General features: G+C 46.8%; 1 protein-coding gene across 13 annotated transcripts in view; it reads right to left on the reverse strand.

The window, feature by feature from the left end:
- LOC139049575 (protein TsetseEP-like) overlaps positions 1-12674 on the reverse strand; it is a 31936-nt gene extending 19262 nt beyond the window's left edge. For 3 of the 13 annotated variants that reach the window (XM_070525122.1, XM_070525123.1, XM_070525120.1), the window contains exons 1-6: positions 12315-12663; positions 11720-11907; positions 11060-11128; positions 8779-8847; positions 8277-8345; positions 5363-5431 (exon numbers count right to left, since the gene is read on the reverse strand). In XM_070525122.1, the coding sequence (XP_070381223.1) occupies positions 5363-5431; positions 8277-8345; positions 8779-8847; positions 11060-11128; positions 11720-11907; positions 12315-12424 (574 nt within the window). In that variant the 5' untranslated portion in view covers positions 12425-12663. Of the gene's footprint in view, positions 1-5362; positions 5432-8276; positions 8346-8778; positions 8848-11059; positions 11129-11719; positions 11908-12314 lie in introns of all 13 variants that reach the window. The other 10 variants (XM_070525131.1, XM_070525127.1, XM_070525130.1 and 7 more) reach the window with 8 other exon arrangements.
- Between the last annotated feature and the right edge of the window lie 662 nt (positions 12675-13336).

Here is a 13336-nt window from a genome sequence, read left to right on the forward strand (position 1 = left end):
GTCATCGCCCACTGTCCCCACGACATCATCCTCGACTTAGACATCCTCTCCGCACATTCTGCTCTCATCGATTGTTCCACCAGTACTCTCCGCCTTGACCTGCCTGTTCTGGATCCCGCTGAACTGATTGCGCCCCAGTCGCCTCAGTTCTGCCAACTTCCTTCGCTTGCCACCTTTGGCACTTACTTAAGTTGACTTCTTGTCACCCCCACCAGTCCGCGACGGTCACGATATCGCAGCTCCTATGCAAGACGTCCTCCTTACACAAGGGATCACAGTACCTCATACAGTTTTATCTATTACGGCGAATTGCGTCTGCCTGCCAGTGGTCAATTTTGGCTTGACGACACAAGTGCTGCCACGCGGGATGTCTCTGGCCCAGCTTTGCTCATTCGAGGATCACTCAGTAGCATCTATTGCAGTAGACGACAATTAAGCTGATCCTCCTCTGCCATCACAGTCGGCAACTTGTACCATCGCCGACTTACAGAAAATGATTGCGCCCGACATGCCATTTGAGCATGCTCGTGAGCTCTACCGTGTTCTGTTTTCTTACCACGATATTTTTTACTTTAACGATCGTCCTTTGGCCCAAACAACAGCTGTTAAACATTGCATTAATACCGGCAATGCCCCTCCTATTCATCGCCGCCCGTATCGAGTATCACCGGCTGAGCGTCAAGTTATTCATGCCGAAGTTTGCAAAATGCTTGCCAAGAACATTATTGAACCGTCACGTAGTCCATGGGCGTCACCTGTTGTACTGGTAAAAAGGAAGGATGGATCATGGTGCTTTTGTGTGGATTATCGGCACCTTAACAGGGTTGCCAAAAAGGATGTGTATCCCCTACCTCGGATTGATGACGCCTTTGACTGCCTTCACGGTGCTCGCTATTTCTCCTCTATTGACCTTCGCTCCGGCTACTGGCAGATTGCCGTGGATGATCTCGACTGTGAGAAGACTGCCTTTGTAACACCCAACGGTCTTTATCAATTCAAAGTGATGCCGTTTGGTCTACGTAACACTCCTGCCACTTTTGAAGCATGATAGACTCCCTTCTTCACGGTTTCAAATGGTCCACGTGCCTGTGCTACTTGGACGACGTTATAGTATTCTCCCCAACATTCGCTACGCACCTCGAGTGCCTTTCAGCAGTCCTGGACGTTTTTCGGCGAGCCGGTCTACAACTCAACGCATCGCAGTGCCAATTCGGCCGTCGCCAGATTACCATCCTTGGACACCTCGTTGACGCGAACGGAGTGCAACCGGACCCAGGCAAGATCCATGCTGTTACGTACTTCCCTGTTCCAAAGTGTCTCAGGGATGTGCGCAGCTTCATCAACCTTTGCTCGTACTTCCGCCGTTTCATGAAAAATTTCGCGGCCATAGCACGACCACTAACCGAGCATTTGAAAAAAGACACCCCTTTCCAGTGGGGCGATAACGAGGCCTCTGTATTCTCGCTTCTAATTGACCTTCTCACAACGCCTCCCGTTCTGGCTCATTTCGATCCTTCTGCGCCTACTGAAGTCCGTGCTGATGCCAGCGGTCACAGAATCGGTGCAGTACTGGCACAACACCAGCGTGGCCACGACCGTGTTATCGCTTATGCTAGCAGGCTCCTCTCACCCTTGGAGCACAACTATTCCATCACTGAGCGTGAGTGTCTGGCCCTAGTTTGGGCGGTTGCGAAGTTCCGCCCATACTTATATGGCCGACCCTTTTCCGTTGTCACAGACCATCACGCGCTTTGCTGGTTATGCTCACTGAAAGATCCTACAGGAAGACTTGGTCGCTGGGCCTTACGCCTCCAAGAATATTCATATACTGTCACCTACAAGTCTGGCCGACTACACAAGGACACTGACTGCCTGTCTCGTTACCCGGTAGACGAGCCTGACGACGCCGACAGTAGTACCGCCAACGGCATTTTCTCTGTGTCTGCCTTCGCTAACATCGCCATGAGCAGTACCGAGACCTACCGCTGCGAGCACTCATCGAGCGTCTGAGCTCTACACCTACCGACGCGTCCGTTCGCCGATATGTCCTCCAGGGCGGCATTCTGTACCGAAGGAACTTCCTCCCTGACGGATCTGATCTTCTTCTTGTCGTGCCAAAACATCTACGACAGACTGTGCTCTTTGAGATGCATGACGCACCCCCTGCAGGACACCTTGGGGTAACCCGCACGTACGACCGCGTCTGCTGCCGCTTCTATTGGCCTGGTCTCACTCGCTCCATCCGACGCTATGTTGCTGCCTGTGATCCCTGCCAGCGTCAGAAAACACCTCAGGAGCTACCTGCTGGTCATCTCCAGCCGATCACTGTCCCTGTGGAACCGTTCTTTCGTGTTAGATTAGACCTCCTCGGTCCCTTTCCCACGTCATCCTCTGGGAACAAATGGGTAGCTGTTGCAACTGATTACGCCACTCGATACGCTATCACGCTGGCTCTCCCTACCAGTTGCGCCACTGACGTTGCGGACTTTCTCTTGCGTGACATTATCTTCATGGCGCCCTGCGAGAGCTGCTTACTGACCGTGGTCGTAACTTCCTCTCGAAAGTTATCGCCGACATTGTGCGTTCCTGCTCGATTCAACACAAGCTGACTACCTCATACCATCCTCAAACCAATGGCCTGACAGAGCGGTTAAACTGTACTCTTACCGATATGCTGTCCAAGTACGTTTCCAAGGACCACCACGACTGGGACATTGCCCTTTTTGACGTTACCTTTGCGTACAATTCTTCCCGGCACGACATCGGCGGATTTTCTCCATTTTATTTATTGTACGGTCGCGAACTGACCTTGCCCCTAGACACAGCACTTCCTCCTGCTGCTATCTCAACAAGCGAGTATGCGCGCTAGGCCATCGCCCTCGCGGACCATGCACGCCAGCTTGCCCGTACTCGACTGACGGCCTCGCAAACCACTCAGCAACGTCAGTACAACGCCCGCCACCGTAACGTACAGTTTTCGCCTGGAGCGCTCGTGCTCCCGTGGTTACCCTCTCATCACGTCGGACTTTCAGAGAAGCTCCTTTCGCGATATACAGGGCCCTGCCACGTGCTGTGCCAGGTGACGTAGTACGAAATTGCTCCTGTGCGTTCAACCTCGTCCTCAACTCTGGCATCTAGTGATGTTGTGTACGTCAGAGGGCTTCTTCGATTTTCCACTTCTGGCTACCCGCGGGCTGCCAGAGCATCTACATTTTTCTCGGCTTGCTCCGCCCACCACACGACGCACTTTCGCCGGGCGTTCATTTTGCTCGGGCTGGACGGATCTGGCTACCTGCGGTTTGCCAGAACCTGCCAGGACGATTTTGGTCAGGCTGCTCTCTGGAAGTTCTCTGGCTAGCAGACGACTTAAAGAGGCGATGGGTGCTCACCGCCACCTTTGCGGGGACTTCACGGATTGCAACGCGGGCGCTTGAGGACTTAAAATTTACCTCGCTCAGTCAACTGTCTACGGTCATCTTCGGATTTCCTTACTTCTAGCGTTATCTTTTTAGGTGCGAACGCTCCGTTCCGCATTGCGAAGCGGTGCGATACGAGCCATGGTGAACTGTTTGAAGCTTCTGTGCGTGCGTCCCCTGATGGTTTCTTCGCGGCAGTGATCAGCGCGCCACGCTCTCACGCGTGCATGTTATCTGCATCATGTTCCACGCAAGTTGTAGACGCTCATTCACACATTGCGGTACGTTTTGGGTTCGTCTTTCTCTGGTGGCGTTCCTTTTCACAAATCTCGCATATGTATACATCTAGCTCCTTTTTCTGCAGTTAGCGAAGGCTTTGCAGCTAGCCCGTGTTCGCTCCGTCTCTCCTTCATATGCTTAGATGGCAGCTCGAAACCGACACGCGTTCGAACTGCAGGCCGTTGATCTAAAAATACACTGATTGCACTCGATACATTACACACATACATTGGCTTTTTGCTCTCATGATCGCGACCAATGTTGTTTTTCATGTGAAACGTTTCTCTGGTCACAGGTGCCGTGCATTTTCATGCACCAGCTGCGTCCCAAGCTCCTTAGGGTCAAAATGAGAAGCACCATCAGCTACAACAAACTTTCTGAAATCGACGCCCAAGCAGGTCAGCACGAAATGTTATGCGTATGAGAGGTACCTGATAACCTGCCTTTTCATGTCTTGTGATGTCACAACACCAACTCATCAATGTCGCCAGTGGGCGACGTGATCGCTGTGAGCAGGGATCCTCGAGCAATAGCTTTCGAGTAGACCATCACTTACGCGCGATTTCGCGTCTTGGCATCGGCCGCGTCGGAGGCCATCTGTTGCGCTGCGCAAGGCGAGGTTGGCCCAGTGTGCGTCCTGCGCCGAGTCGCGCGAAAGTGATCGTATCCCTGAATGCAACTATATACTTTCAAGCTGGCAACGCATAAATGGGCCACCTACACCGAGCGCCCCTCGCCGGGCGCTGCCATGCTGGTAGCTTGTTTACATTAGGCCAGCTGTATCGGCGTTCAATTTTGCAAACTTCGGGTAGGTTCAGGTTGTTTTGGGATCCCAGTCCACGTGACTTCCTATCCGGAACTAGCTGGCTGCCAGCAGGCTGCCAGAACTCCAAAAATCGAAGAATATATATAGGTTCTGGCAGCCCGCGAGTAGCCAAACCGTCCAGCCAGAGTAAAACGAACTCCCGGCGGAAGTGCGTCGCGCAGTGGGCGGAGCAACCCGAGAAAAACGAAGACGCTCTGGCTGGCTCTGGCAGCCCGCGGGTAGCCAGAAGTGGAAAATCGAAGAAGCCCAGTAGGCTCAAGGCCTACTACACTGCTTCCGAGTCCGGCATTTAGTCGCTCCGGGACGGCGCTTTTGCCGCCGGGGGTAGTGCTACGGAACAGTATTTGCGATGACAAAGAGGCGAGCAGGGTGAAGACGACAACGACGATTAGAGGCTAGCGCGGGCTGTTGCCTCTTGGCCAAGTGCGGCGTATTACCTTGTAAATATACTTGTATATAGCTTTTCGTCGGCGTCTTTTTACATACCTACGTAACAATATGCTTCTAAAATTGCCAATAGGATCCCAGGTTGGCTGCATTAGAAAGAATTTGCACTGTCGTGACGTTTATGAGGCGTGGCAGCAGATAAAAAGTGTTTTAAAAGAGAGAAACGAAAAGGGAGGACACAATGCGAAAGCTAGTGCTCGTGTTCGGATCGACATTTTTGTTTCCGTCTCTTCAAGTGCTTTATTCCCTTTATTTTACTATGTCTTGAGTCGCAATGTTTGCATGTGTTACGAGTTTTAATTTAGGACTCACATTGGGTTGTTTCGTGGATTACGACTGATAAGGTACGAAAGGTATGCTTATGCCATGTAATGTGCTGCAACAATGTGCTTACCTTCGTACAGCTCGAGCTGTTCTGGCTCAGTCTTTAGCACCAGCAGGGGAGCAGGGCTGACTGCATCATCTGAAAAAAGTTATACAGAAGCTCAGCTACTGAGTCACATTTCGACACATTAGTTATTGCATAAGCAACAGCAAACACTGGCAATTAGCAGTGGCAAAGTGCAAATTATGCGTCTAAAATTGCCAAGAATAGGAGCACAGGTTGGCTGCATTAGAAGGAATTTGCACTGTGCCAACGTTCAGTCTTGTTGCTGAGGCGTGGCAGCAGGTAAAAAGTGTTTGAAAAGACAGAAACGAAAAGGGAGGGCGCAATGCGAGGGCTAGTGTTTGCGTTGGGATCACCATTTCTGTTTCCGTCTTTTCAAACACTTTACACGTGTTATTTCACTATGTCTTGAGTCGCACCATTTGCATGTACGACGAGCTCTGAATTTAGGACTCATGTTGGGTTGTTTCGTGGATTACGACTGTTAAGTTAGTTCATTCGAGTTAAATGGCGCAAAAGCGACTAAGGCCATGCTGCGCCAGTCACAAGACAGTACAAGATCCAATGTTAAGGCAGCAATAGCTGCATTATCTTAAAGTATGTAAATACCCAGTTTCATCTAAAAACTCGAACAAGTTAGTGACCAGCACTAGCGACTCATCGCCCAATATTAAGGCAGGGTGTAAAGGTATATCCAAGTGATACAAATTGTTGAAATGTTTGCACCTCTGTGTTTCAGTACGTGGACATGACGTAATGATGTGGTTTACTGTAAGCGATTCATGGCATTTCTCGCAAGTTGGTGGGTTTTCTTTTCGAAATAAAAAATTGTGTGTTAGATGCGTGTGTCCAATTCGAAGTCGACATAACATCACCTAATATAACCGTTCTTGGTGACTGCATGATTTACACTCGCCAAGCAAGTGTTCAGTAATATGTAACTTGTTATTTATGTACGAGTTCCATTCTCGCTGCCATCTTGATGCTAGGGCCTTACGAATCGCTTGGATACTGTCTTTGTATGGAAGTGTTATGCGAGTTATGCTTTTGTGAACTGCCATGGGTGTGCTATCTGCTGCTTCATTCCCTGGTATCCCAACATGGCTTGGGAGCCAGCAGAATCATATGGTTCCTCCGTATTTGTTATTAAGGACCATGTTTAAGATATTGGCAAGCAGGGGTTCAGATGCGGAGTTTAAGTTTAGAGCTCTCAGGGCACTTAACAAATCAGTATAAATAACAGCATTCTTCTGCTTGTCGGTAGTAATTTTCTTAACTACCATCCACACTGTATAAACTTCAGCAGTAAAGAGTGAAGAAAAATTATTTATCTGAATGCTATTTTCACAATTTTTCGTTACAATCCCGACACCTACGTATTCTTGTGTTGTAGAGCCATCAGTATGGAATTCCTTGTAGCTTTTATATTTTTCTTGAATAGCTCGGTACTCTTGTATTACGTGTTCTTGCGGAATGTCTTCTTTCTTTGGATGTGTTAGTGTCAAGTCACATGGCTGTGTAAAATTGTCCCACCGAGGCAATCTTGGTGGCCATTCGGCAACCTGTATGACTTCATGAGGAACATCATAAATCTGACAGTATTCTTCGTGGCGTAAGTGACTGAATCATGTTTGGTTTGTTTGTGTAGTGCACCCATGATTTGCACTGTGTCACGATGTTGTAGCATATGTGTTGTGGCGATGATTGAATTCTCAGTACATAGCAAAGTGTAAGTAGTGCTCTGCGGTGCTGTAAGGAAGGCTCATTGCAGTCAACGTTTAAACTTTGTAGAGGCGATGTTCTGTAGGCACCGCTCACCAGTCGTAGGCCGAGATTATGAACTGGATCGAGTTGTTTAATGTAGGACTGCCTAGCTGCACCAAAAACTATACTACCGCAGTTGAGCATGCTACGTACAAGGGACTGGTATATACGTAGTAGACATGTTCGGTCAGATCCACAGTGCTTTTGAGACAGAACCTTGAGGTTATTTAGTGCTTTCTTTGCTTTAATTTTATTTGTGTTACTGTTGGCCAGGGAGTTCAGTTTTGTTTCAAAAGTTACGTCTAATAATTTGTAGTCTTACTAGACCGGCAGTTTTGTACCATCCAATGTGAGAACTGGACTGCAGTGCAACCCTTGCTTCTGGGAAAAGAGAACTGTAAGAGTTTAATGTGTTGAAAACCAGAAACCATGTTTGTTAGCCTATTGTGTAAGATTATTTATCGTCATTTCCAGTTGTCTTTCGCAGGCGGGTAAGCTTGAGGCGCGGCAAGCTACTTGCGAATCAACACATATTGAGTGCATAACAGATGATGGGATGACCTTTTTAACAGAGTTCATTTTGACTATGAAGATTGTAAAGCTCAGAGTGCGACCTTGTGGAACGCCATTTTCATGTGTAAATGTGCGTGACAGTATTGTGCTGAGACGTATTTGAAATGTTCTATTTGACATGAAATCACAGAGAATTTAGCATTCTGCCATGAATTCCCAGATCAGCCAGCTCTCTCGAAATTCCATATCGCCATGTGGTATCATACGCCTTTTCTAAATCAAAGAAAACCACGAGAGTGTTGTTTGTGTAGAAACATGTCATGCATTTCATGTTCTAGTCGCACGACATGGTCAGTGGTGGAGCAGCCCTTTTTGTATCCACACTGGTGCTTGTTTCTTAGGCTTCTTGTTTCAAGGATGAACGTGAGTTATGTTTATAATGCTCTCACAGGATTTGGCTAGACAACTTGTTAGTGCAATGGGTCTATAGCTACTAGGGAATGTTGCGGGTGTACCAGATTTTAGAAAAGGCACTACTACCGCAGTTTTCCAATCTGTAGGCATTACCCCAGACTTCCATTACGACTGTTAAGGTACTCAAGGCACGCTTGTGCTATGTAATGTGCCGCTACAATGTGCCCACCTTCATATAGCCCAAAGGGTTCTGGCTCAGTCTTTGGCTCCAGCAGGGGAGCAGGGCTGACAGCGTCATCTGGAAAAAGTTATACAAAAGCTCAGCTATTAAATCACATTTCGACACATTAGTTATTGCATAAGCAACTGGCGATTAGCAGTGGCTAAAATTGCCGAGAGGAACCCAGGTTGGCTGCATTAGAAGGAATTTGCACTGTGCTGACATTCAGTCTTGTTGCTGAGACGTGACAGCAGGTAAGAAATGCTTGAAAAGACCGAAACATAAAGGGAGGGCGCAATGTGAGGGCTAGTGTTTGCGTTGGGATCACCATTTCTGTTTCTCTCTTTTCAAACGCTTTACACGTGTTATTTCACTATGTCTTGAGTCACACCGTTTGCATGTACGACGAGCTCTGAATTTAAGACTCATGTTGGGTTGTTTCGTGGATTATGACTGTTAAGGTACTAAAGGTATACTTATGCCGTGTAATGCGCTGCGACAATGTGCCCACCTTCATATAGCTCAAGCTGTTCTGGCTCAGTCTTTAGCACCAGCAGGGGAGCAGGGCTGACAGCATCATCTGGAAAAAGTTATACAGAAGCTCAGCTATTCAGTCACATTTTGACACATTAGTTATTGCACAGGCAACAGCAAACACTGGCGATTAGCAGTGCCAAGTGCAAATTATGCGTCTAAAATGGCCAAGAATAGGAGCACAGGTTGGCTGCATTAGAAGCATTTGAACTGTGCTGATGTTCAGTCTTTTTGCTGAGGCACGGCAGCAGGTAAAAAGTGTTTGAAAAGACAGAAACGAAAAGGGAGGACGCAATGCGAGGGCTATGCTTGTTTTGGGATCATAATTTTTGTTTCAATTTTTTTCAAGTGCTTAACTCTTTCGCTATTGCGCCTATTCAAATCGATCAATTTGATCAACGTCATTTCAAGTTCAAATTATCGCATAGCTTGCAGGCACCTAGCGCCATCTAGGTTAGAGAGTGGCAAACGCACGTGATCCGCTATGTTTTGTTGGTTTTTTTGCTTTCCGGTGCATCTCCCCGCGCCGCAAGAAGTTTCGGATTGTCAGGCGAGCATGTCTATCATGGCGTCGTCATAGCACGCAGACGCTCCTAAAAGGCGTGTTTCTCGCCAATCGAGCGCTTGTGTAGCTGATTTTGCGGATGAAATCAGAAGCAGTGATTCTGAAGAAGATGTGGACATATCAGAGTTCAGCACCGAGGATGAGGATGCATCAAATCAAGCCGGGAACGTCCAGCAGGTGAATGTTGGCTATATGTGCAGCGCATATTTCGATTACTAATAAATAGTTATGGGCGGTGGAGCGTGTACTCACAGCTATATTATGTATTTTCAGGGTCTCAACATCATACGGACATGATTCCTTGCCAGCAGCTGTAAAGCGCGTACAGTTTTTTCCTAGAAGAAACCCCGGGGTCGAAGTTGGCGGCGCACTCTGGAGAAACACAGGCATTTCATGTGGGCCGTCGATGTCTTACAATTACTTTTCACTGCAAAGCTAACCAACGTTATCTGCGAAAACACAAACAAATATGCGTGTACGCATATTTTATAGACACAGACCTAGTCAGAAAAGGACGGCTCACTGAAAAATTTCAGTCCCGGTGAAGTAATGCAGTGCATCGGAATCTTGATCAACATGGGAATTGTGGAACTGCCTCGCTTCCATCTGTACTGGAATACCTCTGTGTTATTTTTGGGCCTCATTTCTCCAAAGATTCTGCCCAGGATCCGATTTTTTTCGTTCCTTGCATTTCTCAGTGTCATGGACCCGGAGAAGACTGACCTTGTCCGCGATGGCAAGCTGCACAGGATCGCACATCTACTGCAGCATATGAATGATGTGTCAAGTCAGCTTTTTCAGCTATAGCGAAATTTGTGTGGACGAACGAATCATGCCGAGATAGAAGAGCTCTCTAGAAAGACTGGCTTTGGCCAGCTTGCATTTCGAATTGAGCTGGTAAACCAGATTTTTGGGATGGACGACGGACATAGTAACCCTCCACCTCCTCCAAAGTAGTCGGAGCACAAGCCCCAGGTGCAAAAAAAGCACCGTAACTGCAAGCTCTGCTATGACAAAAACAAAGCAGAGATGAAGACGGCAGTTTTCTGTGAGCCATGCGGTGTGTATCTGTGTTTCATCCCGACGAGAGACTGCTTTGGAAATTGGCACGCCACCCAACCAGGCTAACTTTCCTTTTAGCGGAAAGAACAGTTTTCTGCAAAACTTTCCAAAACTTGTCATCTTTTTAGGACGTACTAGGCTACAAAATATATATATTCAAATTTGTTCACTATCAATATTTTTAAAGTTGTGCACCTTTTTCAGGCAGAATGATATCCTCACTATAAATTTTTACATAAACATTTTTTCACTACCTTGTGTAATATATATATATATATATATATATATATATATATATATATATATATATATATATATATATATATATATATATATATATATATATATATATATATTCAATGTTATTGAATAGGAAATTCTTTTAGCTACATTTTTAAACCAAACAATGTAACTAAGGCATTAGTGCCTACCCGCCAAAAAAGATTTTCTCCCACCTAGTAAAAACTGCCCTTTTAAAGATTTAACACCCTTATTTTTTCTTGAGTCACAGCATTTGCATGTACGACGAGCTCTGAATTTAGGACCCACGCTGAGTTGTTTTGTGGATTAAGACTGTTTAAGTACTAAACGTATGCTTATGCTATGTAATGTGCTACAACCATGTGCCCACCTCTGTATAGCTCGGACATTCCTGGCTCAGGCTTCAGCTCCAGTAGGGGAACAGGGCTGGCAGCATCATCTGGAAAAAGTTATACAGAAGTTCAGCTATTGAGTCACATTTTGACACATCAGTTATTGTATAAGTAACAGCAAACACTGGTGATTAGCAGTGGCAACTGGAAAATATGCTTCTAAAATTGCCACAATAGGATCACAGGTTGGCTGCATTAGATGCATCTGCACTGTGCGGACATTCAGTCTTGTTGGTGAGGCATGGCAACAGGTAAAAGGTGCTTGAAAAGGAAGGATGCAGTGGGAAAAATAATAGCATGTGGCACCAGCTTCATTTGTGTTTGAATACTTAGACAAGTGATGGGCTCTGAATTTAGGACACATGTTGAGTTATTTTCTGAATGTCTATTGCTAATGTTTCAAATAAATTGTTGCTTTTCTAATAGAGTTATTTTTATATGGGGCTTCCAAAGCGAAGAGTACACATTCATCACAAAGTGGATAACAAACAAAGTGCACCTTCAAAGCAGGCCGACACTTCTTTTTTTCCAGTTGATGAAATGACAATGGTACGAGAAAGCTTTGCTATTAATGTGCAGTGTCAGATAAGGCTCATGTAGTATAGCTTAAAAGGTTTAAACCTGGTACTATCACCTACCTTTCGACTCGGACAGCTCATGTGGCGCCTTCACGGATGGCACAGCTGACCAAACGAGCCTGGTTTCTGCCGGGTCCATGAAGTCTCCATCCGTGAAGTGCGCCGAACAGATTCTGTAATTGTTGACCTTTTTTCTGGGCAAACCCATGAGGTCTGTCCTCCCAGCGTACTCTAGAAACGCTTCCATCCTGAAGAAAAGTGAAACCCATAAATTCCAACGAGATAAAAGTGTGCAGTCGGATCATGCATAAGTAAACTCGTTTCGTTGTGTCGGCACAGTAGAAGTTGTGAAACATCTACTTTGAGGCTCAGAAACTCGTTTGTAAACGATAGCTAGTTCTCAGCAGGAGGCAAATGCAAAGCACACAACCAAGCACTTCGTTATATGAGAGACGCAAAGGCGAAGCTATACAGTACGTCTCAAGTGGTTTATGTTCGCGGCTTGTTGGTTTAACGATTTTACAGCAACATCTTTGCCCTTCTCAAATCAACTATATTTACGATTATTAACTGTTGCCTCACTCAAGAACGGCTATGCATGACTGCGCACACTGATTAGGACAAATGAAAACAGGGAAGCCAACTGCGCGCTCACCTGTTGTCTTTAGGCACCCGGAAGAACACTGCATGACTCGTTCTTGAAGTATTCCTGCACCACTGCACGATGCACGAGCGATGCGAGTAGTCGTGGAGCGGGTAGAACATCGCGGAGCGCTAGCACACGGTTACCGAGGGCCACGAAAGCGACGAAACTGCCCACGCCAGCCAAAGCACGCAGCGCACACTTTCCGACTACGGCAGATAACCATACAATAAAGGATAACGAAAGACGAAATTTAAACGTAGCGAGCTAACTGGCGCCGCCGGGTGTGGCAATTGCGGAGTCGCCGGACGTTTGCGCGCATGCGCGAGTACGAGACGCTCATTTGAGGGATCGCCAGTCGTTTGTGCGCAGGCACGAGAAAAAAAATGGGGGGGGGGTGCTTTTGCATGGTTTTTGCATTGGTTTTTGCTCTTTGAATATAGAATAAAGATATGACTTTGCCTAGACACTACGGAGACGGTTTCTTTGCGGCCTTTCTTTCTTTGCGCGTGTTGTAGGTGTTTGTCTTTAGGCCTGCCGGCATTGCGGAGTGGGCGAGTGGGGCCGAGTTTGTATACACTCTTAAGCAAAATTACACCCTTTTGCCACAACGATAATCGTCATCTGTCTTCACTCTAAGAACAGAATTTACACCCTTTGGCTTGCCCCTTCTGCCACATAAAAATAATCGTCATCTGCCTTGATGCATTTCCTTTCTTTATCGCTGCAAGCCCCGAACTTTCCAGTGACGAACGGCACGCGCGTTATCAGAAGAGGCACTCCAAAGGGTGTAAACTGTTCTATGCTGATAACGCGCGTGCCGTTCGTTACTGGAAAGTTCCGGGCTCGCAGCGATAAAGAAAGGAAACGCATCAAGGCAGATGACGATTATATTTGTGTGGCAGAAGGGGCAAGCCAAAGGGTGTAAACTGTTCTTAGAGTATTATTGTTGTGGGACAAGATAAGCCCCAAAGGGTGTAAATTCTTTATGAGTGTGAAGAGTGTACACTCTTAAAAAAATTTACACCCTTTGG

This window comes from Dermacentor albipictus, chromosome 9, assembly GCF_038994185.2.
Source record: "Dermacentor albipictus isolate Rhodes 1998 colony chromosome 9, USDA_Dalb.pri_finalv2, whole genome shotgun sequence".
NCBI lineage: Eukaryota > Metazoa > Arthropoda > Arachnida > Ixodida > Ixodidae > Dermacentor > Dermacentor albipictus.